The sequence below is a fragment of the Aptenodytes patagonicus genome, chromosome Z (genome assembly GCF_965638725.1).
Source record: "Aptenodytes patagonicus chromosome Z, bAptPat1.pri.cur, whole genome shotgun sequence".
Taxonomy (NCBI): domain Eukaryota; kingdom Metazoa; phylum Chordata; class Aves; order Sphenisciformes; family Spheniscidae; genus Aptenodytes; species Aptenodytes patagonicus.
The window spans coordinates 87639361-87665682 of record NC_134982.1 but is presented as its reverse complement, the minus strand read 5'-3'; the positions used below and the strand labels follow the sequence as shown (position 1 = coordinate 87665682).

General features: G+C 39.9%; 1 protein-coding gene across 4 annotated transcripts in view; it reads left to right on the top strand.

Annotated features, from left to right (window-relative positions):
• The window catches only part of ARB2A (ARB2 cotranscriptional regulator A), a 276984-nt gene that overhangs the window by 20149 nt on the left and 230513 nt on the right, over positions 1–26322 (top strand). For 3 of the 4 annotated variants that reach the window (XM_076361993.1, XM_076361992.1, XM_076361995.1), the window contains exons 2-4: positions 2325–2448; positions 5730–5831; positions 8496–8596. In XM_076361993.1, coding sequence (XP_076218108.1) covers positions 2343–2448; positions 5730–5831; positions 8496–8596 — 309 coding nt within the window. In that variant the 5' untranslated portion in view covers positions 2325–2342. The remainder of the gene's footprint in view (positions 1–2324; positions 2449–5729; positions 5832–8495; positions 8597–26322) is intronic. The other variant, XM_076361994.1, reaches the window with a different exon arrangement.

Here is a 26322-nt window from a genome sequence, read left to right as displayed (position 1 = left end):
CAATGCATAAAATACTGTGTGCTTGTTTCATCCTCATTCTAATATCAAGTCCTCCCTCCAGTGGCTGCTGTAACAGTTTTTTACGTTGTCAAAAAGAATTGGAAATTCTCTCTCTCAAAGCTAAATTCCCATTCATTTGTTTGTTTATTTTGATGCTTCTAGCTTGGCAAGTGAACCTGTTAAGTTGTCTACTCTTTCCTCAGTGGCAGGGTCTTCATCTGTTAAAGGAAGAAGGGTATCCATTGTAGAGGCAAGAATGCCAGGGATTCTTGGTCACTGCATTGATTTATCTGATTAGGGGATGGGAGTTAGTTTATCAAGGTAAATCTGTTCAGATAAATTTTATGCTTCTTCCCTTGGGTAATAACAAGTCTTTGAGCACCTATATGTATTTTGTAACTGCATTAACTTACCTATACCCAATTATGAATTTTCAAATCTTGTGTAGGGAGGACTACCCAATTTGTATGATTAGAAAAATTTTCATCTGGGCTATCACAAAACACTATCACTGTCATTTTCTAGCACTTCTAATAATTTTAACTGGAATAGCTTAGTTTCTTTTCTAAATGATTTACAAGCATGTACGTGGTTTTGTGCTGCAAATGTATAAACTGATGATGGACAAGTTTTTGTATTTGGTGATGTTTTGCCAGTGCACTATTTGGAAGCATCTGAGAAAAGTCTTTAATACCATCCACATGTGTGAATCGACATTTAAGTCATTTTAATATTTACATTGACTACATTATATGCTAGAAAATACAAAAAAAAGTCTCTGTGGCTTTGCTGTTATTTTTGTTGATTACTTTTGTTACGCGTGCTAAAGTGATTGAAGTATTAGCCAAAAGATGCACATTTTAACTGAATCATGTTGAGTTGTGTCGTAATTTGAAAATTACACAATCTAAGCAGAGCTTTCTTGGTGGAGTTGTGTTTTTAAAAGACTTTTGGCAGTGTACTGTCATTTCCCATGGGATTAATCTAACAGCCTTCTGCAAAGGAAGGTGTCGGTCTCCTGCAGGTCCAACTTGTAGAATGGATTATTGGACTTTCTTGAACCCCAACTTAAAACAAACAAACAGCCCCACCCCACCCCCCAAAAAAACCCCCTCCTTAGTTAATAACTATCACACCCTTAAATTGCTGTATTTTTCCTTAATCTACAAGTAAATGTTTCATGTAATAGGTTTTCTCTAAAGACAATAGAAAAACAGTCTTTATTATGCTTTATTTATTTTTAATTTTTTTCTGCTGCCTTTACAGTGAACTACTGTTACTTAAAAGAAACCATTTTTGGGTCTTTCTTACAGGTGTTAAGTATTAGCGAGCCAGTAATACAGTTGGTGAATCCTATTGCTCTTTGTTTGAAAGTTACAAATTGCTGCAGAGATACAGTTCATGCAAACTCATCCATGATAAAGTATATTGGAGAGACGAATAAAACAAATTGGTAATGACTGACAGATAAAACAAAGAACCAAAAAAGATGAAGGGAAAAAAAATTCAATGCACAGAAGTCTTTTTATTGAGAAGGAAGAAGCAGTGATTGTGATGTGGTAGTTTGCTCCCTTGGTGTCAGATTGAAGATGAAAGAGATTGCAGATTTGAATGTCTGGGTTGCCTTCTGAGCAACAGGAGAAATTTAGAAATATATTTTGCGTGTAAATTTTTACCTTGAATATATTGAGGTTCATTCTATAGCAGGACATTTATTCTATACATTTCAAGGCTGATAATGTATTGTAGAAATCACAGTGGTTTAAAACTGTGTACTCTGTGTAGTTTTACTAAAACAAAACTGTATAGTACAGTAAGAACAATAAAGTGGAGTTAATTGATGAAGAAAATCCTTAAAAATTGTGGAAGTTCTGTTGATTATGTTTTGTTTTTTCTTGTATCTTCTACTGTGGACTTACAAGTGTGGTACTTCTCCAAAAGGCTTATCATTTACTGATGTTACATTAGAATCACAAAAAAGAAGTATCGATTAGATAGATGACATTTCAGGATTAGGGAGAAATCAGTGTTCATTCTGGTGAACTTGAATCTTTGACCAAACTTGATACTGGAGTGTGTGTCACACTTTGTTGTAAAACGTCTTAGTCCAGAATAGTGTGATGAGACTTTAGAGTGTCCAGTATAAGTTTTGAAGGAGAGGAGGAAGTTAATTTTACCTTGCATATCATAGGGGTTTATAATACTCAAGAAACTTTTGCTTTTAGAACAAGTTCTGTTTTTTTGTGATGTAAGCAGTAGCAAATGAGATCTGTTGAAGTAGAAGTCAGTAAATTTGTTAATTTCCAACTCTTGTTGATTTTCAGATTGTCCTTTGAAGATTAATGTACATTTACCTCAGTATTTTAAATCTGTTGACAGTTTGGGTAATGATGGCTCAGCTCCAGCAAGGAGGCCCAGATGAAAAAGAGAAGACTACTGCATTAAAGGGTATGAGTCTTTTTGCCTTGTTTTTACATATATTGACATTTCAAAAATAATTGTTAAGGAAAGGAAAATAGTTTGATATAACTGTGGGTTAAAGTCTGGGAATTGCAATACTGGAAGAGGCTTAGTCTATCTATGCTAATGCTTTTTGTCTAATGGTGTGTCCATTATCAGTATTTTCATAAGCTGATATAAAAATAACGATCTGTGGTAAGGAGTGACAGAATAAGATATCCATTAATTTTCTTAATTTTCATAATTATCCTTTGAGAAAATTGACTGGTGCTTCTGTGTTCTTAGTTTCTGGGAGTTATCATTTAATTTTTATGCCACTTAGGTTTTATAATTTTGCAACCATATTACAGCTTTTAAAAATCTCTTTGACTAGAATGTTAGCAGGAAAAACATTTTCAGCATATTGATTTCCATGTTGATTTTATAAATTTTTCTTTGTATTCTATGTTTAAAAAAAAAATGGACCTAAGTGACTTAGTGGAGTAATTTTCTTGAGGAAAAAATAAATAAATAACATCTTTTAGATACTGTTTTTGAGTTCTGGAAGTACATGGAGTTGGTTAGACGTACAAGTAAGCTAACCAAACATTGTGTTTAAAGTGTTTGTGTCACACATTTACTCTCTAAATTGTCTTTCAAAAGAGGAAAAGAATATACCTTGCAACTCCAGTGTAAAAATTGGGTTTCTACCAAAGTATTATTAGAAATATATGTTCTGTTATACAGTGATGGTAGATGGTGTTTCTTCAGTGTTAACTGTGTATTTGTGAAACATTTGGTGAAAACCTATGTGGTGCTTTTTTCAAACCTTGTACTAATTCTGCCAAATTAGTATATTTTGATGAAATTATACTTCATGTTTGGAAAAGTAAAAGTCCCGTTTTATACTTGGCCTTGATTTGATCTTCATTAAGGATTAGTGTCCAAGAAATATTCCACATAATGCAAACTTTGTGTGAGGATGTTGTTTTCTTCATGCGGTCTAGTGAACTCCCATTGAGCTATAGAAGGTCTCCTGAAAAGCACTCAGTTTTGGGCTCTGCTGAACCAGTCTCAAATTGAGTTGGAGAGTCCAAGATCTTAGGCAGGAATGGTGGATCAGATCTTGAAAGAATCTCAAAGTTATAAGAAGGCTTTAGCTAATTTTAACTTGAAAAATTGCACAGGAAGAAAGCAGCTGTCTCGGTGGTTGGAGCACAGGCCAGTGGCAGTCTTCCTGAGTGACTGATGGAAGCTGTAAATCATGACAAACTGTACATTTTGCAGATAAGCTTAATGTAGTTCACATAGTATTGCCCTTGCTACTCAGGAGATGGGTATTTTATTACATAGTAACTGACACTTCTGTGTAAACACATTTCCAAATAGGTCACAGTAAGAAGACATGAAAACTCTGGTGAGATTAAATTCTAGAGGTGTGGTGTGACTGGAGTCTCTTCACCAAGGAGAGAAAGATGTGCTAAAGACTGTTTTGCTACCTTGATGTTGTGAAAGTACGGAGGAGGAAGGGGCATGCTTTTTACATCATGTTGTGAAAAACTTCTTTGACAAAGTTCTTTTCTTTCTCCTGTCATTTGGTTGAGGACCAAAGCAGTTCCCCCAGAACTTTCAAAGGACAGTGCACAAGAACAAGCATGTGACTGCTTATGTGAACTGAATGTCATGGGGCTTGCTATTAAATAGGTTTGATGTAAAAGTGAGCTATGGTTGAGAAAGCCACATTTAGAAATCTTCAAGTCAATGTCGGGTGTTGTATAGCTATTTAGATACCACAGAGATGCTCAGATACCATAGTATGGGTTGGAGAAATGTTGAATTTCAGTGGCCGTACAAGATGGCCTTTGGTCCTCCAGCTTTGCCCAGTGAAACCACTTAGAGAAGGAGGAGCTGGAGACAGTCATATGGACGATGGAATGAACATCATGTGAACCTGAAGAGTTATAAAAGAGCAGGCCAAGGAACTGTCAAGAATGTTGAAGCTAATTTTCAGTACATTTTAAACATCGTAGATATTTCAAAGTATTAATGTACCAATACTAAGCTTAGGTAACGTGGGTAACCTGAAGGCTTGTCACTGGCAACAAGACTAAGCAAAAATAGTGATACAAAACCTATTCAAATAATGACTTTACGTAATTAAAGGGTGGAAGTGTAGTTAATGTCAAACAAAGCAAGTTTAAAGAAAATGAGTCTTTTCAAACTGTTTTGTTTCCTTTGAACTACAACTTTGGATGGTAAAAGTAATAAACCAATATACTTAGAATACTTAATGCATTTCCTTGGTAATACATGGTATCTTGATTTATGAAACAATAATAGTGAAAAGTCAGTGTAGCACTCGAACTGAATGTTTGTGTGGTCTTCAAATTCATCTACGAGGAAAATACATTTCAGGGGAATCCTGCTGAGTCATTTCTAGATGATTTTTCATTAATAATCAGAATGTTAAAAGGGCAGCATCAGGTTGTGTGGGTGATGAGCAATAAGGAGCGGAGAGATGACTGTAAACTATTATCTGTGTATGCAGTAATTGTTTAGTAGTTAGGTGTAAGCAAAAGATGTCCCTATATGCTTGCCTCTGGTTAAATGTAAATCCTTAAATCTAGGGCGAAGAATGCAGACTATACTTATTTTAGTGTACTTGCATTAGTGAATGCAGACTGTACTAGGACATACCATCCTAGTCTGAAAAGGCTGTGTATGTCATGGCTTGCTATAAAATGGATGGCAGTTCTCTCTGCCTTGAGGGTTGTTAAAGGAGGGTGGTTGAGAGAAGGATTCAGATACCTCGGTCTATTTGGGTTAAGGAGTGTTGTGATCACAGCTGGTAAATGCCTGTGAGATGACATGCATTTGATAATCTGAGCTCTTCAAGAAGGCAAGAAGAATGTATCAATGACTTGATATTGAAGCTAGGTAAGTTCATGTTAAAACCACGATGCATACCAGATATGTATTTCTAACACGGAGGGTAATGAATCATTGAAACAAATCATTGTGTCTTTGGTGGCTTCTCTGTCCCTGGACATTTTTTGATCAACATTAGAGATAGATAGGTAAATAAATAAATAAGAAGATATGCTGACAATGAGGCCCAGCTTTTGAATCTGGAACGAGACTTCCCACAATGAAGTCCTATGTTTAGTAGTATGTAGGATGTCCTTCTGCCCTTAAGATCTACAAATCTGAACAAACACATTTTGTCAGTGATAATAGTGAAGTAAAAAAGACATAGCATGCCTTATGTAATTTTTCTTTTCCTTTTTCAGATTTATTGTCTAGAATAGACTTGGATGAACTAATGAAAAAAGATGAGCCACCACTTGAATTTCCTGATACTCTGGAAGGATTTGAGTACATTTTTAATGAAAGTAAGTCGTATATGCTTTGTAAAGGCTATACTTAGAATAATGTTGAGAGGTTATCAGAACTTTAATTATACCTTATAAGTCCCTATTAGAATTTCACACTTTTCTGTTAAGGATAAAATTTTAAGCCTTAGTGTTAACAGACTTGTAAATCTAGCTAAGTAATATTTTTTTATTTCATAAAATTGTAACAAAAATCCCTCACTTTATACAATACTGTAGGTTTTTATTGTGCATACTTTATGACTTCCTGTTTTCTATTACAGAAGTGTCGATACAAAAATTCTGAAAGTAATTTCTGTAGCATTAGCATTAAAAAGCAAAATTAAAGAGTGGTCACTCATTTAAGAAACGTTTTATTTACTGATTCATTTTTATGGATACAAAAGAAGCTATTATTTAGCTAATAATTTATCCCAGGTATTTCATTAATACCAGTAGGAAAACACCTATTTATATTGATGGAAGGATGAGCAATGTGATAGACTGTCTCTTACTCTTCTGGTGTGGGTCACGGTTTTGCATTACAGCTAAGTGTGTGATGACTACAAGTACTTCCACCTAGCTGAATCTGTGTGTTAAATGAGTTAGTAGTATTTATAATTTCCAGCGCATACATTTTAAAATCCAGCTGAGAAATAAGCCTCTGAGCTGATGTAATACCAGACTCCAGGAAATGGCTCTTTCAAGATTGTTTGAAACCTGTAGGACAAATCGGGACGTTTACAATTCTACTTTGCAGTGCCTGTTCTGTGAACAGAGGAACTTTAGTTTCTAAATCTGCCTGTCTTACATCTTCCACTTTTAAAGAAAAAAAAGAGCTTTCCTTTAAATGATAGTCATTTATGCAACACTTAGCTTTTTAATACCCTGATGGCTTTCACAGGAAGGTACTTAGAGACTGAAAGTGTCATGAAAGTGATGCTCTTTCTTTGATGGGAGGGGTTCAGCTCTGTCACTTTTCAGCTCCTTATTTTTAGATCTGCACAGTGTCTACTGTCTTCCTTACTGACTTCAGAGTTAATGGTTCATGTGTGGTTGATAAAAAGGGCTGAAATTTGAATTTTGGGGAATGATGTTTTAGAATGATGTTACTGAATATTCCATCACTAACCTCACAGCCTGAGTGATTTCCATAGAATGCAGCAAAACCTATTACATATGCTACTGGTCAGCAAAGCAAAAAGGTCTCCGTTTTGCTTTTGTACATTTAGTTCAAATGTTCAGTCATGTACTCTTATGTCATAATCATGCTTCTTTTTATGATAGAAAAGTAAGGAAGATTTTTATCAGATTTAAAGAATCTGAAGAAGACAAGGGTTCCAGAAAGCCAAAGAAAAGATATACCAGATATTTGTTCCACTTTACTTGTGGAGAGAGCAACTTCATGTACTGTTGAAGGGCATACTTGAAGAGTAACTAGGTGAGAAGGAACAGCTGAAGGTAGAGTTATGATGAAAATATGAGAAGAAGGATGTTTGGACCTGAGACAGGGATATGAAGTTGGGGAGAAATACTCCCTTGGTGTCTAGTACGTGAGGTAAGACAGGTCTGGAAAAAAAAGTCAAATAAGCAGATAAGCGTAACTATTAGAGATATCAGATCTTAAATATTTTATTTAAAACATCAAGAATCAAAATGTAAAGGTCCTGAAAAGTTGTGAACTAGGTTAGCAATTTCTTACTATTGAAGAGGAAATATTTTGCTGAGAAACCTTACTTTCATCATGCAGACATTTCAGCTTTCAAAGGAGATACTTGTACGTATCCCCGTTTTTAATGTTTCTCTGATTTACTGCAATTTTGTGATTTTCTGAGACCATAACTTGTGTTTTGTCTAATAAGCTGAAACATTACTGGTAAGGTATCTGTTTTCTGCAGTTTGCTTCTTATTTGGTTGCCATTTTTTTATTATTGTTACTCTAACTCAGTTGACGTCTTCATCTGTGGTTGGGTATGCTACTAAACTTTTGCTATAAACAAAGGCAACTGCAGAAAGTTACATTGGAATCTGAGAATATCATGTGGTTTTGCTCTGATCAAGTATTCTGCTTTGTTCTAATGTTGTAATCTCAGTGTACTGTGAATCTAAGAGCTCTGACTTGATTGCACTGTGCCTAGGAGTTAAGATATTTACCTTAACTGTGGACATGGGGTTTTTTTCAGATTAATTTAGAATGTTGTTAATCTTGAAAATAAGTGTTTCCTTTCCTTCCAGCCTCCAGCTCAATTTGTACTCGCATTTCTTCATAAATGCAGTTGGTTTTGAAATAGGGGATTTGTAGCTACAATTTGATCACCTAATTGACATTGAAGATCAAATATTAATGTTGATCTTCTTCTAATGTTTACATTTCACTGTTAATCCATAGAGGTTGAGACATAAATATTTCTTGCAAAGCAGTTTGGCATTTGATATCTGCATGTAATTTCACTGTCATCACTTGTGTTTAACTTTATCTAGCCATGTATACAATTCAGGGGGAATGCATGTTGTTGTTATGCCACAATTGTTTACCTTCAAAAATACTATAACCAAAAAAGGAGAAGGAATTAATAATAGCCCAATTTTTAGATGTAGACTTCTTTTAAAATTTTCAGCAGTTAAATGTATCTTACTTTTAATGAAGAAGTATATTAAAATGTAATGATTTTGTTTCTTTTACAGAAGGGCAGTTAAGACACATAAAAACTGGGGAGCCATTTGTTTTTAATTATCGTGAAGATTTGCATAGATGGAACCAAAAGCGCTATGAAGCTCTTGGAGAGGTATATAAATTGTGTGCGTGTATGCATGCGTATATGTATTGGTGTGCTGTGTTTTTTGTTGTGTTTCTCTGTAGAAGTGATACTTTTATATACGTTAAAAAAGATTTAGTGAGGCTGCAGCCATTTAACAAAAGGCATTTCAGGATTTGTTGCGTGTTAATGCTCTAACAGTAATTTCCATTATTTGCTATATAGCTTAAGATGTGATTTAGACTACAATTTGACTTTAGTTTATGTTCAAAGTATAATATCATCTAGATTACACAAATCAGAGAATATTATGAAATGCAGTATTTTCTTTAACTTTCTTCTCCTCAAGGCGAAGCACTGGGTACAAAACTGTGGCATTTTACTTCTAGCTGAAGATAAATGTATTGGCTGGTTTTCTCATGTTACCAAGAGATACCACGAGCCACCAGATTGATTAAGTAGAGATCTGATGGTTATTTGATTAAATATTTGCTGTACCAGTAGCATCCAAATATCTAATACTTCCCAGGCTTTTTGTAGGGATGTTGTGGATGTAGTAGGAGTAGAAGTGACTGACCATGGTTCCTTTTTTATGTGAAAATGACTTGAATTTCAGTGCCATGCTTTTTGTAGTGCTTTAGGAGTCAGAGCATTGACTAAAGAAAGGCATCTGATCTCAGTGAATGCAGAACAGTGTGTGCTGAGGTCTTCCTTGCACTGTCACAACCTCCCCTGCCCAACAGAAAGAACAGCCTCAGCACGCTCACCTCTAGGTAGTAATGCTGCTTAAGTCAGAGTGGCCTTTGGAGAAAGGGGATGCACAGCTCTGTGCACAAACTAGGGTCTTTTTCTTGGAGACTATATAACGTTGCCTGGCCATTTCTGTCGGAATCATCATGGCATGTCATTCAAGAACTGCTTGTCTACTTTCATTAGTGTTACTGTTTTAATAATCATTAAACACATTTATTACCTACTTACTCATTGTGTACATTAATTCTGACTACTCAGAGATATGTTTGATTGTGCATGTTTAGACATTTTGTCTTTTAAACTTTCTTGTTGTCATGGTTTAACCCCAGTGGGCAGTTCACCCCCCCACAGCTGCTCGCTCACTCCCCACTGTGAGATGGGGAGAGAATCAGAAGGGTAAAAGTGAGAAAATTCATGGGCTGAGGTACAGGAGAAAATTTGTGGGCTGAGATACAGTGTAATAGGTAAAGCAAAAGCTGTGCGTGCAAACAAAGCAAAATAAGGAATTAATTCACTGCTTCCCATCAGCAGGCAGATGTTTAGCCATCTCTAGGAAAGCAGGGCTTCTTCATGCATAATGGTGACTTGGGAAGACAAACGCCTTTTTGGAAGGCAACTCCAAATGTCCCCCCTTCCTCCTACTTTGCCCCAACTTTATAGGCTGAGCATGACGTCATACGCTGTGGAATATCCCTTTGGTCAGTTGGGGTCAGGTGTCCCGGCTGTGCCCCCTCCCAGCTTCTTGTGCACCCCCAGCCAGTATACTTGTGTACTAAATAGTAAAAAAAAAACTGTCTGAAATGACAGCCAGTCGTACGCTGTTGCAAGGTAAATAGTATAAAGCATCTTGATTGAGTTTCTTGTATGGATAAGTGAGTATATACTTAAATTTATCACCAAATAGCTTCATATAGTTTCTCGTGCTGCCATGAGTGCATTTGTTGAAGCTGAAGAAATATCTAATTACATGGTCTCTTCTAGGTATGGCAGGATAGGCTCTGGGAACTTCTGTAGGCACTGAGCATGCGGGCTCAAGAAAGGAGGGCACGGCGGAAGCTTCTGCCCATCTTGATTAACAGGAATAGCACACCATCTGTCCTTAACCTCTGCCGAGCAGTGACCTGGTGCTCTGTGGCTGGCTCAGCACCTCTGTTTCATTCAGGGGTCAGCCTGGGCTCTGTGTGGGATGTGCTGAAGCTGCCCAGCTGTTGAGCACTGCTTTGTCCTGCCAGGCCTTTGTTCCTGGGGATTGAAGAACTTGCTTTTTACCTCCTCCTCCTCCTCCTTGTTCCTGCAAGAACTGTGGCAGGGGAGGAGATGATGGGGCTACCGCTGCTGCTTGTCATATCCTTTCACCTCAACTGTATGTTTTTCCAAAACAGGGAATGTGCTGTTGCCCAATCTGTTGCATTGTCTAAGTTACTTGATAGACATTTCTTCCAGCAGGAAACAGATTGGCACCTATTCCATGGTCCATATGTGCAGACCTTTGTGTGTGCCTGTATTGTTCAAATATCCCCATTTTCCAAATAAATGAGTTGGACAAGACACAGCTATGAAGATTAGTATGTCTCCATGTGGGCTCCTGTACCATCACACCTTCTTGTACGTGTTTGGCAACATCATAAAATTCCTCATTCTGCGCATCTGAATAGTGAGTGCCGCAGCTTCAACCCATCGTAGTATGAATGACTTTTTGTGATTTTTTTGGTTAACCAGGAGGTGCAGTGTGCTTATGGAGTGGGTGCCTTATGTCTGTGATCTGTCTTGTGCATTTTGCCTTAGTTGTAGTCATTCTCCGTGTTCAGGTTTGAGTGATCTTTGAAAATGCACTTTGTTTATATTGGTAGGTAAAAGGCAAGGAAGGTTTGAGGTCAGGAATCTGATGGGGTGAATTGTTCTAAGTTGTTTATTTGTTTTGTGTTTTTAGAGAATAAAGAAACTCATCTGTGTTTCAGTTTGTTGTCTGCTAGGTGCTTGATGCTACACAGTTCTTCCAACAAGCCATAAATTTATAAATGCTCCGTTGTCTGTTTTTGGCACAGAGTGTTTATATAGTTATCTGAGAATGCAGGGGATGCTGACTGGCAAGACCCTTGGCTTTTGTTCACATAGATAAAACCTCCTCCTGTGCCATAGATTGGTGGGTCACTGATGTAGATGTTGAATAGTGCAGAAGCAGTATATTACCCTCTGATTAGCCATTTTGTAGTCTAGGGTAACTTGTGTTCAGCAAACTGTGATAGCTTAAGAAGCAGCAGCTCAGATAATTTGTAAGGTGATGTAGTAAAATCTGGCCATAGGCCTTTACTTTGAAACATCATCCTTTGGCTTTAGGAGTTCTCTAACATGTATTTGTGGCTGAACATTTATGTAGCTAGACATACAGTGAGATGATAAAGCAGCTAGACTTGTATCATCGGACAAAAATGTTTTATGTATTCAGTGTTTCCATTGTTAGCTCAGTCATTGTTTGCTGGTTCTCTGATTTTTAAAGGATTTACCCATCCTGCCCAAGGCAACTCTTTTTTTACTGTACATATATATTGTGGGCTGCTTTTATTGTGTTTTACTAATTTTAAGAAGTGGGTATACTTCTGGCCTTATGTTACAGCATCATTCTCTCTTTCTTGGAGCATTAATAAATTTCCATTTGGTAGTCCATGATTTTTTGCTGCTAAAAGCCATGAATACACTATCTGTGATGTTCTGCCATTACTCTGGCTGTATGGAAATTGATTCTTCACAAATCACAATGGTTCGTCAACGTCTCCACTTCTTCTGTCTCTTTATTCTTCATTCATTGATCTGTTATTTCAGGCACACAATTTGTTCTGCAGCCTCTTAATATGTGCTCCTAATAGACAATTTAGTGAACTGTTCATAATTTTGTGATTCTGGTTCAGTCATTGCTATTGCGGCATTGAATTTTGTGGAGAGCCTCTCCATTTGCTTTTTAAAAATTAAAATGGCAACAGAAGTGCACAGAACATGGTGTTGCAGCTGCTTCTAACTGCCGATTAATCCGTGTGGCAAGTTTGAAGTATGATTGAGAACAATTTTATGACAACAATTCAGTTGTTGCAGACGTACCGTTCCAGTTCAAGGTTGAATTTTTTTTTTTTTTTTCTGGCCAGGAGTTTTGGAGGTTTGGATTCTAGGTTAAACTCCAGATTAGACTCACATGAGGTATGTCTTCTTGCATTTTAAGTCAATGTCTGTTTATTGTTTGTACTGCACTTTCAATTGATATTATGGCTACTGAAATTGCCAACAGTCAGGTTCAGCCCCTGCTTGATCATGACATTGAAATTAGCTGGAATTATAAAGAAAATACTAGTAAAATCTGTTGCTGGGATTTTACCTTGCATTTTGCCAGTCATATAGGTTGTGTTGATAATAAGACTTTGTTTGAGAAAGATTATGCTGACATTCTCCTTCCATGGTTTTACAGTAAGCAGAGTATCCCTAGCATCAGTAGGTAGTTAATGTCTGTCCCTCTGTCTGTCTCTTACAGCTCTAGCACTGGGTAATTATAATTTGGTGATTGCTTGGAGGCCATTTAATATTTGCAGGTGTTTTTGTGAGTGCCATCACTAATGAAGAGGCTTTTACCTCTACTGACAGTTTGCCTGGCTGCCCATGTCTTTAAATAAGTCAAATAGGATTTGTAAATATGTAGATTATAATGTGGACTGTGATATAAATGCCTCTGCTGTGGTCCTGTTCAAGGACTAGTGTATGCCATCTCTTGTAATTGCAGCCTGTCTGACCTGCAGAAGTGTATAAGCAGGTAGCAGAAGAGTTGTGGTTATTTTTTTACAGTTAGCACACCATAGCACAAGAAAATACCTTATATTTATGTAGAACAGATACGGAAAGCAAAGAAATAGAACACCTAAGTCAGAAATTCCTTGCATGTTTCATGTATGGTAAGATACAGTTAATTTTACATCATCAGAGAAGTCTTGTCCGTCTAAATAAACTGCTTTAAAGTATGTGCGCAATGTTAGGTCCAGCTCATCATAAAGTAGATTAACCATCAAGGTTGATATTTGTGTGTGGGGAAAAAATAAGTATGTAGAATTATGACAATGACAACCCATAATTAAAATCGCTAAGTAGTAAAATGGGATATTTTTTTTCCAGATCTCCTTTAAGTTAAAGAACAGCTTGGTCTCAACATAATTTAAAAAATAAGCGTTCACCTGCTACTAATTTCCTCCTTGGTTGCAAAGAGCATTATTTGTTTGGATGACTGAGAGAAAGAAGCTATTTACATAGCACAAATGAAAGCATAGAGCAGCAGAAGAGGACATGTAAGTTAATGAAGAAGGAAGCATTAAGTAGTCTGCATTTGAAAGGGTAGCTTCTTACATGAATAACCCAAAATCTGATGATAGGCTGCACGTGCACCTGATAGTACTTAAGGTCCAATCTTGCAGCCGAAGCTCATGTGAATAAACTCAATAGGTCTGATCTTGTGAATAAGGGCTGCAGGATCAAGTTCCAAATAAAATTTGCAGATGATTAGTAGAAATCCTTACACTCTAGTTTCTTTGCACAGACAGTTTATCACTAAACATTCCAGATTTTCTCTGGCTAGTGAGACTTTAATATAATAAATTACATGCTGCACACCATGGATTAAGCAAAATTATGTTTGTGTACCTTGACTTACTATTATATATTTGCTGGTAGTTATTTAGTGGTTGGAAAAATTTGTCTTACTGAAAGGACAAAACAAATTGATAGTGATGTAATGTATAGGTGGGTTCATGGACATTTGTTTTCATGGGATACTTGCTTGGCTAGGGCTGTTGAAGAGGTTGTTCTGTTCAAAGAGATTAGATGCCAAATACTTAACAGGTGTCTGTTTGTCCTAGTTTTGGCTGGGATAGAGGTAATTTTCTTCCTAGTAGCTGGTACCGTGCTGTGTTTTGGATTTAGGATGAGAATAATGTTGATAACGCACTGATGTTTTAGTTGTTGCTAAGCAGTGCTTACGCTAACTCAAGGACTTTTCAGCTTCTCATGCCCTGCCAGCGAGAAGCTGGGAGGGGGCACAGCCAGGACAGCTGACCCAAACTGGCCAAAGGGATATTCCATACCATGGGATGTCACACTCGGTATATAAACCGGGGACAGTTGGCCAGGGGGCGGCAATCGCTGCTCGGGAACTGGCTGGGCATCGGTCAGTGTGTGGTGAGCAATTGCATTGTGCATCGCTTATTTTGTATATTCTTTTAGTAGTAGTAGTAGTAGTAGTAGTAGTAGTAGTAGTATCGCTTCCTTTTCTGTCCTATTAAACTGTCTTTATCTCAACCTACGAATTCTACTCTCTCCCCGCCCCCCCCCCCCCCCCCCCTTGATTCCCTCCCCCATCCCACTGGGCGGGGGGAGCGAGCGAAGGGCTGTGTGTTGTTTAGCTGCCTGCTGGGTTAAACCACAACAGTCCTTTTGGCACCCAACGTGGGGCACGAAGGGTTGAGATAACGACAGATCTGACCAGAGCATGTTAAGGCAAATTTGTTATAAACATTCATCATATTGGTTTAACAGTCGCTGGTCACAATGTTGATTAATTTAGTCTCAAAGTTGTCGTGCTTGCTCTCAAAGTTGTTCTATGTAACACTGTACTTGCTGTATATGTTCCCTGTCGTGCTGTCTGTCACCTCTGGGAGCTGGATCAAGGATAGCATTTTGCTGCACTCTGTAACACTACTGCTTTATGTATGATAAAATTATTGGTCATGAGACTATTTTTTGTATTTGTACTCGGCATTGCTGCCTTCTCCATACCTCGGGAGCCACTTTTCGGAAACTACTAATAATTATACCTTTTACCTTTTCTCCTCGGGGAACCAATCTATGGGGGAGATGGGGGGGGACACTTTCCCCTGCTCCTTCACCTTCCCTTTCTCCTTCAGGCTAGTTACAACAGCTCTTGAGAATTTTGAATATCCTTGGGATGTTCAAACCAGCATGGTCCTATTGCTGTGTCTCCTGAATATGGTTCAGGTCTTGTTCAAGGTTAAACAATTAGTTAAGAATACCATCTAGAGATCTACCCCCGCGACAGACACCGTGGCTACTCCAGCCCCTTGCGACAGGCACTGCGGCTGAACCAGAGAACCAACCCGTGCTGATTTCAGTCGCCCCTATACACAAGAAGAAATACACAAGAAAATCAGCTCATTTAGCGAGGGATGAAGATGAACCCGGGCCATCACAAGAACAGGAGGAGGAAGAGGCAGAACCCATAAATGAGGTGGTAACCTCCCAACCCCTATACCTGAATGAGCTGCGAGATATGTGAAAAGATTTCAGCCGTCGTCCAGGTGAGCACATTTTCACCTGGCTGCTCCAATGCTGGGATAACGGGGCCAGTAGCCTGGAATCAGAGGATAGGGAAGCCAAGCAGCTGGGATCCCTTTCCAGGGAAGGGGGCATTGATAAAGTGATTGGAAAAGGGGCACAAGCCCTCAGCCTCTGGAGGCGACTCCTGTCAGGCATGAAGGAAAGGTATCCCTTCAAGGAAGATTTTAAATGTCACCCAGGCAAGTGGACCACCATGGACAGAGGTATCCAGTACCTGAGGGAATTAGCTGTGCTAGAGGTGATTTATGATGACCTGAACAGCAAGCAGTTATCCAGAGATCCAGATGAAGTCAAGTGCATGTCACCCATGTGGCAGAAGTTGGTACGGAGCGCACCATCGTCATATGCTAACTCATTGGCCATAACAACCTGGAAAGACGGAGAAGAACAAACAGTGGATGAATTGGCTGGCCAACTCCGGCAATATGAAGAATGTCTCTCTTCCTCCCTACGGGTCTGCGTCTCGACTGTGGAGAAACTGCTGGACATGTTAGTGGAGAAACTGCCGGTCATGTTAGCTGAGAAACTGTCCCAGGAGTTCCAGCGATTCGAAGAGGATAGGTCCTACTCCCCACCTGTACAGACCAATATCTCAGGCATTAGGAGTAAGCGTCCCTCTGCTCCAGAGGGAGGATATAGGGGGTACACACCATGGGCCAGCCTGTGGTTTTACCTGCGTGACCACGGAGAGGACATGAGGAAGCGGGATGGAAGATCTGCCTCGACCCTATAGGCATGGGTATGGGAGTTGCAAGGAAAAACAATCACAAAAGGGGGTTCTTCCAGGAAAATTGCTGCTCCGGTTTCCAGTGAGCAGTTCCCCAGGCAGAGTAGAAGGGCTGATTTTACTTCCGATCTTAATAAAGGGACTTTTGATTCACATTTACAAGAAGTGAGTAGCAAATACCATGACCAGGACTAGAGGGGCCCTGCCTCCAGCCAGGGGGAGGAAAGGGACAACCGGGCTTACTGGACTGTGTGGATTCGATGGCCTGGCACATCAGACCCACAGCAGTATAAGGCTCTAGTGGACACCGGTGCACAGTGTACCCTAATGCCATCAAGCTATAAAGGGGCAGAACCCATCTGTATTTCTGGGGTGACGGGGCTATCCCAACAGCTAACTGTATTGGAAGCTGAAGTAAGTCTAACTGGAATGGGTGGCAAAAGCACCCCATTGTGACTGGCCCAGATGCTCTGTGCATCCTTGGCATAGACTACCTCAGGAGAGGGTATTTCAAGGACCCAAAAGGGTACTGGTGGGCTTTTGGTATAGCTGCCTTGGAGACGGAAGAAATTAAACAGCTGTCCACCTTGCCCGGTCTCTCAGAAGACCCCTCTGTTGTGGGGTTGCTGAAGGTCGAAGACCAACAGGTGCCAATCGCTACCACCACGGTGCACCAGTGGCAATATTGCACCAACCGAGACTCCCTGATTCCCATCCACGAGCTGATTCGTTGACTGGAGAGCCAAGGAGTGATCAGCAAGACTTGCTCACCCTCTAACAGTCCCATAAGTACTTATTGCAGCCTATCAGTACTTAAAGGGGGGCTTATAAAAAAGATGGCGGCAGACTTTTTAGCAGGGCCTGTTGCGACAGGACAAGGGGGAATGGCTTTAAACTAAAAGGGGGTAGATTTAGACTAGATAGAAGGAAGAAATTTTTTACGCTGAGGGTGGTGAAACACTGGCCCAGGTTGCCCAGAGAGGTGGTGGATGCCCCATCCCTGGAAACATTCCAGGTCAGGTTGGACGGGGCTCTGAGCAACCTGCTCTAGTGGAAGATGTCCCTGCCCACGGCAGGGGGGGTTGGACTAGATGACCTTTAGAGGTCCCTTCCAACCCAAACTATTCTATGATTCTATGATATGGCCAGTGCAAAAGTCTGATGGAGAGTGGAGACTGACAGTAGACTGTCGTGGTCTGAACGAAGTCATGCCACTGCTGAGTGCTGCCATGCTGGACACGCTAGAACTTCAATACAAACTGGAGTCAAAGGCAGCCAAGTGGTATGCCACAATTGATACTGCTAATGCATTTTTCTCAATCCCTTTGGCAGCAGCGTGCAGGCCACAGTTTGCTTTCACTTGGAGGGACGTCCAGTACACCTGGAACCGACTGCCCCAGGGGTGGAAACACAGCCCCACCACTTGCCATGGAGTGATCCAGACTGCACTGGAACAGGGTGAAGCTCCGGAACACCTGCAATACATTGATGACATCATCATGTGGGGCAACACAGCTGAAGAAGTTTTTGAGAAAGGGAATAAAATAGTCCAAATCCTTCTGAAGGCCAGTTTTCCTATAAAACAAAGTAAGGTCAAGGGACCTACACAGGAGATCCAGTTTTTAGGAATAAAATGGCAAGTTGAGCATTGTCAGATCCTAGTGGATGTGATCAACAAAATAACAGCCATGTCTCCACCAACTAGCAAAAAGGAAACACAAGCTTGCTTAGGCATCGTGGGTTTTTGGAGAATGCATATTCCAAATTACAGTCTGATCGTAAGCCCTCTCTATCAAGTGACCCGAAAGAAGAACGATTTCAAATGGGGCCCTGAGCAACGACAAGCTTTTGAACAAACTAAAGAGGAGATAGTTCATGCAGTAGCCCTTGGGCCAGTCTGGGCAGGGCAAGATGTAAAAAATGTGCTCTACACCGCAGTGGGGGAGAACAGCCCTACCTGGAGCCTCTGGCAGAAAGCACCAGGGGAGATTCGAGGTCAGCCCCTAGGGTTTTGGAGTCGGGGATACAGAGGATCCGAGGCCCGCTATACTCCATCTGAAAAAGAGAGATTGGCAGCATATGAAGGGGTTCGAGCTGCTTCAGAAGTGATCGGCACTGAAGCACAGCTCCTCCTGGCACCCCGACTGCCGGTGCTGGGCTGGATGTTCAGAGGGAGGCTCCCCTGTACACATCATGCAACTGATGCTACGTGGAGTAAGTGGGTCGCACTGATCACACAACGGGCTCGAATAGGAAACCCCAGTCGCCCAGGAATCCTGGAAGTGATCATGGATTGGCCAGAGGGCAAAGATTTCGGGATATCACCAGAGGAGGAGGTGACACGTGCTGAGGAGGCCTCAATGTATAATGAACTACCAGAAAACGAGAAGCAATATGCCCTGTTCACTGATGGGTCCTGTCGCCTTGTGGGAAAGCATCGGAGGTGGAAAGCTGCTGTATGGAGTCCTATGCGACAAGTTGTAGGAACTGCTGAAGGAGAAGGTGAATCGAGCCAATTTGCAGCAGTAAAGGCCATCCAGCTGGCTTTAGACATTACTGACTGAGAAAAGTGGCCAGTGCACGGTCTCTATACTGACTCATGGGTGGTGGCAAATGCCCTCTGGGGGTGGTTGCAGCAATGGAAGCAGAGCAACTGGCAGCACAGAGGCAAACCCATCTGGGCTGCCGCATTGTGGCAAGATACTGCTGCCCGGGTGGAGAACCTGGTTGTAAAAGTCCGTCACGTAGATGCTCACGTACCCAAGAGTCGGGCCACTGAAGAACATCAAAACAACCAGCAGGTGGGTCAGGCTGCTAAGATTGAAGTGGCTGAGGTGGATCTGGACTGGCAACATAAGGGTGAATTATTTATAGCTCAGTGGGCCCATGACACCTCAGGTCACCAAGAAAGAGATGCAACATATAGATGGGCTCATGATCGAGGGGTGGACTTGACCATGGACACTATTGTGCAGGTTATCCATGAATGTGAAACATGCACTGCAATCAAGCAAGCCAAGCGGTTAAAGCCTCTCTGATATGGAGGACGATGGCTGAAATATAACTATGGGGAGGCCTGGCAGATCGATTATATCACACTCCCACAAACCCGCCAAGGCAAGCGCCACGTGCTTACAATGGTGGAGGCAACCACCGGATGGCTGGAAACGTATCCCGTGCCCCATGCCACCGCCCGGAACACTATCCTGGGCCTTGAAAAGCAAGTCCTGTGGCGACATGGCACCCCAGAAAGAATTGAGTCAGACAACGGGACTCATTTCCCAAACAACCTCACAGACACCTGGGCCAAAGAGCACGGCATGGAGTGGGTGTATCACATCCCCTGTCATGCACCAGCCTCTGGGAAAACTGAACGATACAATGGACTGTTAAAGACTATGCTGAGAGCAATGGTTGGTGGGACGTTCAAACATATGGACACACATTTAGCAAAGGCCACCTGGTTAGTCAACACTCGGGGATCTGCCAATCGAGCTGGCCCCACCCAGTCAAAACTTTTACGTACTGTAGATGGGGATAAAGTCCCTGTAGTGCACATAAAAAATATGCTGGGAAAGACAGTTTGGGTTATTCCTGCGTCAGGCAAAGGCAAACCCATCCGTGGGATTGCTTTTGCTCAAGGACCTGGGTGCACTTGGTGGGTGATGCAGGAGGATGGGGAAGTCCGATGTGTACCTCAAGGGGATTTGATTTTGGGTGAGAATAGCCAATGATTTGAACTGTATGATGTTAATTTCTATATAATACTGTGTATCATCACTTCTGTGGTGGCTATATGCCATATCAATAGTATTGCAGTAGGAATCACCTGGATTAATGAAGAATGAACTTTGATGAAACTGAGCAAAGTGCAGGGATGATAGAACCGGACAAGTGCAGCGGTGATGGGACCAGAACTGGCTTCAGCATGCAACAGTGCAACACCACACACCATCTCTCCTGCCCTGAGGGACTGTTGTGACAGATGGAGCCCAAAGTCATGGACTAAATGAACTCAACGGACATTTTATAGGGATGGCCCATAGACTAAGGGAATGATATCTGTGTGTATATATCAAAGGACAGGAAAAGTGGTGGTGATTAATTGGGGTGTATTGGAAAGAGTGGGGATCTGGGCATGACGTAGATGGTATAGAATAAAGGGTGGATACTGTCCTGGTTTCGGCTGGCGTAGAGGTAGTTTTCTTCCTAGTAGCTGGTACCGTGCTGTGTTTTGGATTTAGGATGAGAAGAATGTTGATAACGCACTGATGTTTTAGTTGTTGCTAAGCAGTGCTTACGCTAACTCAAGGACTTTTCAGCTTCTCATGCCCTGCCAGCGAGAAGCTGGGTGGGGGAACAGCTGGGACAGCTGACCCAAACTGGCCAAGGGGATATTCCATACCATGGGATGTCACACTAGCTATATAAATCGGGGGCAGTTGGCTGGGGGGCGGCAATCGCTGCTCAGGGACTGGCTGGGCATCAGTTGGCGGGTGGTGAGCAATTGCATTATGCATCACCTATTTTGTATATTCTAGTGTAAACTGAATTTTTTCAGTGTCTTGTATTACACTCAGGTAAGGATAAACTTTCATGGGGATAGTAAAAATCCTCACTGAGCATCTAACACAAACTGCTCCTGTCTTTAAGTCTTGTTTCAAAGATATGGTGAAAGCATTCTCCCTGTGCTTATTTTTGAAAGTGGTTAAATCACATTTTGGGTGGTCTCCTTTGGAAGCAATTTGATAGTGCTAGTCCTGTGCATGTTGTGCCCCATCTACTAAGAATGTTGCGGAAGGTTTTTGCTTGAGCAAAATTTTACAGTGGAGTAAATGTCGTAAAAATAGTTAGAGTTGTACTGTTTGGACAAAAATAGACAGCTGAGCAGAAGAGAGAGATTGGGCAAGTTCTTTAAAGTAAACTGAAGTGTGATCTCATTTCTTATTAGACGGATAAGAATCTACGTGGAATAGAGACTTTTTGAATGTACCAGTTGGAGGAAGAGCTTAAATGACACATCACTTTTTGGACACCAAGGTCAATTATAAATGCAGTTCTTTAGGAATCCATGCCTTACTGGTTACAGTTTTTTTTCATTTTAACTTGATTATTTTCAATTTGTGATAGATAAGTGTGAAACAGAAACATGACGCAGAAGACTTCAAGCAAACTAGATAAAGCACCTAAATATGGGGCAGGATATTGAATTTCTCTCTAATGGTAGTTCCCAAGCTATAATCATACATTTCCATAAGGTTCCAGTCCTTTTACTTCACTTGTTTTTGAATCGATGCCTTTGATAATGGAAAGAAAATGCTAGTAGGGGCAGCACAAAAAAAATCTAAATCATGTATGTGTACTGTCTTCAGAATTTTAGAAAGGTTTCAGCTTTTAACAATCAGTTTATCTGCAGCGTTGCTTTTTAGTGAGTGAAGTAGATGGACAGAAAGCTTAGCAAGGATTGAAGACTACTTAATAGTACCTAAGGAAATTTAAATTTAAATATGAATCTTTGTTGCATGCAATATATTCATTTGCATATGCTAAATCCGCTTTCAAAATCTGCTGTTTGTGAAGACTTTTTACTGGAATGATTATGTCAGATGTGCTTCAGTGAACTCTTCTAGTTTGTAGGCAGCAATTGGCAGTAGGTTGGTTCATCACAGTAACATGACAGTACTCGAAAGGTTCAGAGATAGTTTCATAATTATTGTTAGCATGATTCTTGAAAGAAATGATGAGCATCTCATAAACCCAGATGGGAATTTGTTACATTGTTGATAAATGTGTTGATAAATGTGTTTTACATTTTTAAATTGATAAACAGTGAAAAGCAGAGAAGATACAATAAGGCAGATGGTTGTTTATAAAGCACTTGCAAGTTGCTGCAATTCAAAGAATGGTACTAATTGTTAAAAAGAAGACAAAAATTGGAGTAGGGGGAGTGTTTCAATGAGTTAATCATGAGCTTTTTAAAAATAAAACCTTCAGCAGCTTTAGTTCAATTAGAACCATTCTTGCCATGCTGGGTTTATATGCAAAAGTTTAGACTATCAGTTCTTAATAAACTTTTGTACCAACCATTTTCATGTAGCTGAAATTAAAAATACAAATAATCCACCTTATAATCTAAATGTATCTATTCCCATCTTTCTCCTTTTTCTTATTAGAAAAAAACCAAGATTTATTGCACAGCAAAATAAAATTTAATTATTATTAGTCTTATTCCCACTTAAAAACAATGAATAGAATAGTGAACTCCAAAATCAACAGAGAGTTTGCAGCAAGGAAGTAAAATGGGATATAGTTGGCTTATTTTTTGTTAAAGGAGTGGTAAAAAAGCCTGTGTGTTTTGCCAACTGGAAGGTGACTAGAAAAAATTATATTTAAGTAGTGCTTAGGCAGAATACAAATCAGCATATGTGATGCAACCAGTTGGTTCACCTTTGTCTTACGAATGTTCAGTTCTTGTTTCCATCAGTGATATTAAAAGTTTCTATGAAAGGCAAAGTGTTTTCCTACTGCTTCAGCAGGAGTTTTTGAAAACCAGAGATATGTAGATTACTGCCTTCATCAAGCAGCACTTTTAAAATATGTTTATTTTACCTCAGTTGCAGAACTCCGGAAGAGTTAGTTCTCTTTCACAGGATTTTCAGCTTCTCCAAGATAAAGAATTTAACACTTTCTGCGTCTTCAACAAGAGACCTATATCTTTCAGTTTTCTGGGAATATTTTTATTAAAATTCAGCAGAATAGTGATATTTTTTAATAAAGCTGTATCAGCTGTGTCAGTCCTTAATAGGAGTAATTTGAAAGGAAAAAAATTCAATTATAAATCAATAGTGTTGTATTTCTGTATGTGCAAACAACCTAAAATTACTTTTAAGATGCTCCAGCTGCTCAATTCATTAACTCAATCACAACTGAATTTTGGTATCTGTTATCTTCTGCTGATCGCTGCAGCAGAAATACCCAGTTAGCGTGCCTGAAGCTGTTAGATGCAGTTATGACTGTTAAGGAAGATCAGTTCAATAGGTTGGTTACTTAGGATTTTGAGAGGCTTAGTAAGTATTTATTTATCTTAATTCATGCACTGTCCTGTCTGTAACGATTCAGGAAAGCATCGTGCTCCTCCACAAATAGTGTCAATTCCTTCTCGCATTCAGGGTTTCCAGATTTGCCTCTTGTGCTTTTTGGGTAGTTGCACCTCTTAACTCTTTCCAGTTCCTCAGTTCCCCTCTTGAGTGATACCCTGAGTATGTTGTTGGTAATAAGATACGAAAGATCTTTGAGGGGAAAAACAAATAATTGAGGGGAAAAAAAAAAAAATTTTTCTCTGTTCACTGAATTACTGGGGGGGGAGGAGGGTGCATATGCTTTTGCCTTCTTTCCAGCAGTGTAAATTATACAGATATTATGGTAACTTTCTCTTATTTCACTGTAGATCTGACACCCCATAACACAGGACGGAAAAAGTATGTAAAAAATAAGTAAGCTTAACAAAAAGAATAATGATTTAAAACTCAGGGTGGTCAAAATTCTGAAATTAATTTTTTATACATTGTTTTTAATTTCTAGATTCAGGAATTCAGCTTCTGTCCTCATTTCCAGTATGTATGGCTCAATACTAAGTGGGTTTTTTAAGATAAAACCTGACATATATCCATCCCAGTCATAATGCATGTGAGAGTTTCACATAAAAGTACATCTATAAAATGTATTTGGAAGCGTTGATTGTCAAGTTCTATAATCTGAACTTGCGTTTAGACATGATTAATTTTCATGCATTAGACATGCACCTTCATCATGTACTGATAAGAATTTTGGTGCAGTAGACCTTAAAGCTGATGTTTAAGCAAGAGGGGAAGATACTAAATATAAGAAAAGGAGGTGTTTGTCCGATGTAAGCTGCAATTCTAGCTGAGGCACCTTTCTGGATATTATACATACTTTCGCTTCTATGAAGTTGGTTAGAAAAATAGAAAAAATATAAACTTAAATGAAAAATGGAGGCCAAGTATTTTATTTTCATATAATATCGGTACAGTAGGCACAAAGGGAGTGTTCTTGTAGTTGGTTTTGCTCCATCTGAAGGTAATGATATAAGTGAAAGAAGGAAATTACTCATAGTTTATGAAGATTGTAGGAAGACAGAAGGTTCAAGCAAAAGAAAAAAAATTAGGACAGGTAACCAGAAGAAATTTTTAAATGAAAGTACTTGGAAAGTGCTAAGCATTCTTACTGCCTGATCATCAGCGGTTTCATACTCTGTTTTCTCTCTGCCATTAAATGTATCAAGATTGATTGTTACATTTGGTCCCAACTTGGTCTCAAAAAATGTGTTTGTTTTTTTATCATTTTTGTTGAAACAACTTTTTAATCCTGCTTTACTTGATAGTATGGAAGTGCACATCAAATTTTTGAAATGAACATTTCTGTTACTACTGACTTAGGGAGGGTTTTAATTTCTAAGTTTTAAAACAAATGTTCTGTGTACTAGTTAAAAACCTGTATGAAACTGCAGGTAGCAATGGAGGTGGGGAATAATGCTAAAATAGCTGTCAGCAAAATAGAAACGATGAAACTCTAGGATAGGAATTGTTTTTGTTGAGGCCGAATGAAGTGTCAAAGATGTCAGGACACAATGCTGATAGTTGCACAAGTTCTTCGTGGTTTTTCTTCAGCTTAAGACTTCATAGATCTTTCATGGAGGGAGGGATTTGGCTTTTTTTTGCAGAAAAGGTACGCTTTTCACAGAAGTCAAACTGTTCACTGGAAAATAGTGTGCCCAGCATACTCAACGCTCAACAGATGCAAGCTGAGCTCCTTCAGTGTACGTACATCCGTATACGTATGTATACATATGTTGCTCTTTCTGTGAAAGTAACTAGAAACTAGTCTCAAGAGTCAACACGTGTAAAAGAAGTGAATGGCCAGAATATAATTTAAATAAGTGGCCAAGATACAGCAGGACTCATTAATCCTTTTCCAGTATTACAGTGGTTTGTCATTACATTTGGTGGGAAGTTGAGGATTACAGCAGTCAGTGTAGTGAATGCACCTTTTGTGGGTTTCTGCCAGCCAAATGACTGATCAGTATCACATGCATTACTAAAATATAAATACAGTAAATATCACATGTGCTATCCACCTGAATCAAGTGCAGAAGGACAGAAGCAAGTCCCTCTGTCATATGTGTAAAATGTACGGGCAAGATTGATCATTGTGATCCATACATGCTTGTACTTGTGAAGCTCATGCTGGCATGTGCTGTTCCAGTAATGGCTGAGGACCATATTTTTCTGTTCTAGATATCCACGTCGGCATAACACTGTCCCAGCAAAAGACTACAGGAATTTACCTTGTGCCTAAACCCGTTAATGTGAAAAGGGGCAATGTCTTTTTTCCATTTATTTCTTGATGTGTCTTACAAGAGAGAGCTTTGTGAGGGATGAAGAAACCTACTTGATTCGTCTTTAGGGGGGAGGCACACTCTCTCCAAGCAGTCAAAAATTACACATTCTAGAGTTTGGGACAATTAGATTGAAGTCTTTTATGCCTTTATACCTGCAGGCAGGTGTTTAACCATCTCCAGAAAAGCAGGGCTCCATCACACATAATGGTGACTTGGGAAGACAAATGCCTTATCAGAAGATAACTCCAAACGTCCCCCCTTCCTCCTTCTTCCCCCAGCTTTCTATGCTGAGCATGACGTCATATGGCGTGGAATATCCCTTGGGTCAGTTGGGGTCAGCTGTCCCAGCCGTGTCCCCTCCCAACTTCTTGTGCACCCCCAGCCTCCTTGTTGGTGGGGTGGGGTGAGAAGCAGAAAAGGCCTTGACTCCGTGTCAGCACTGCTCAGCAGTAACGAAAACATCCCTGTGTTATCAAC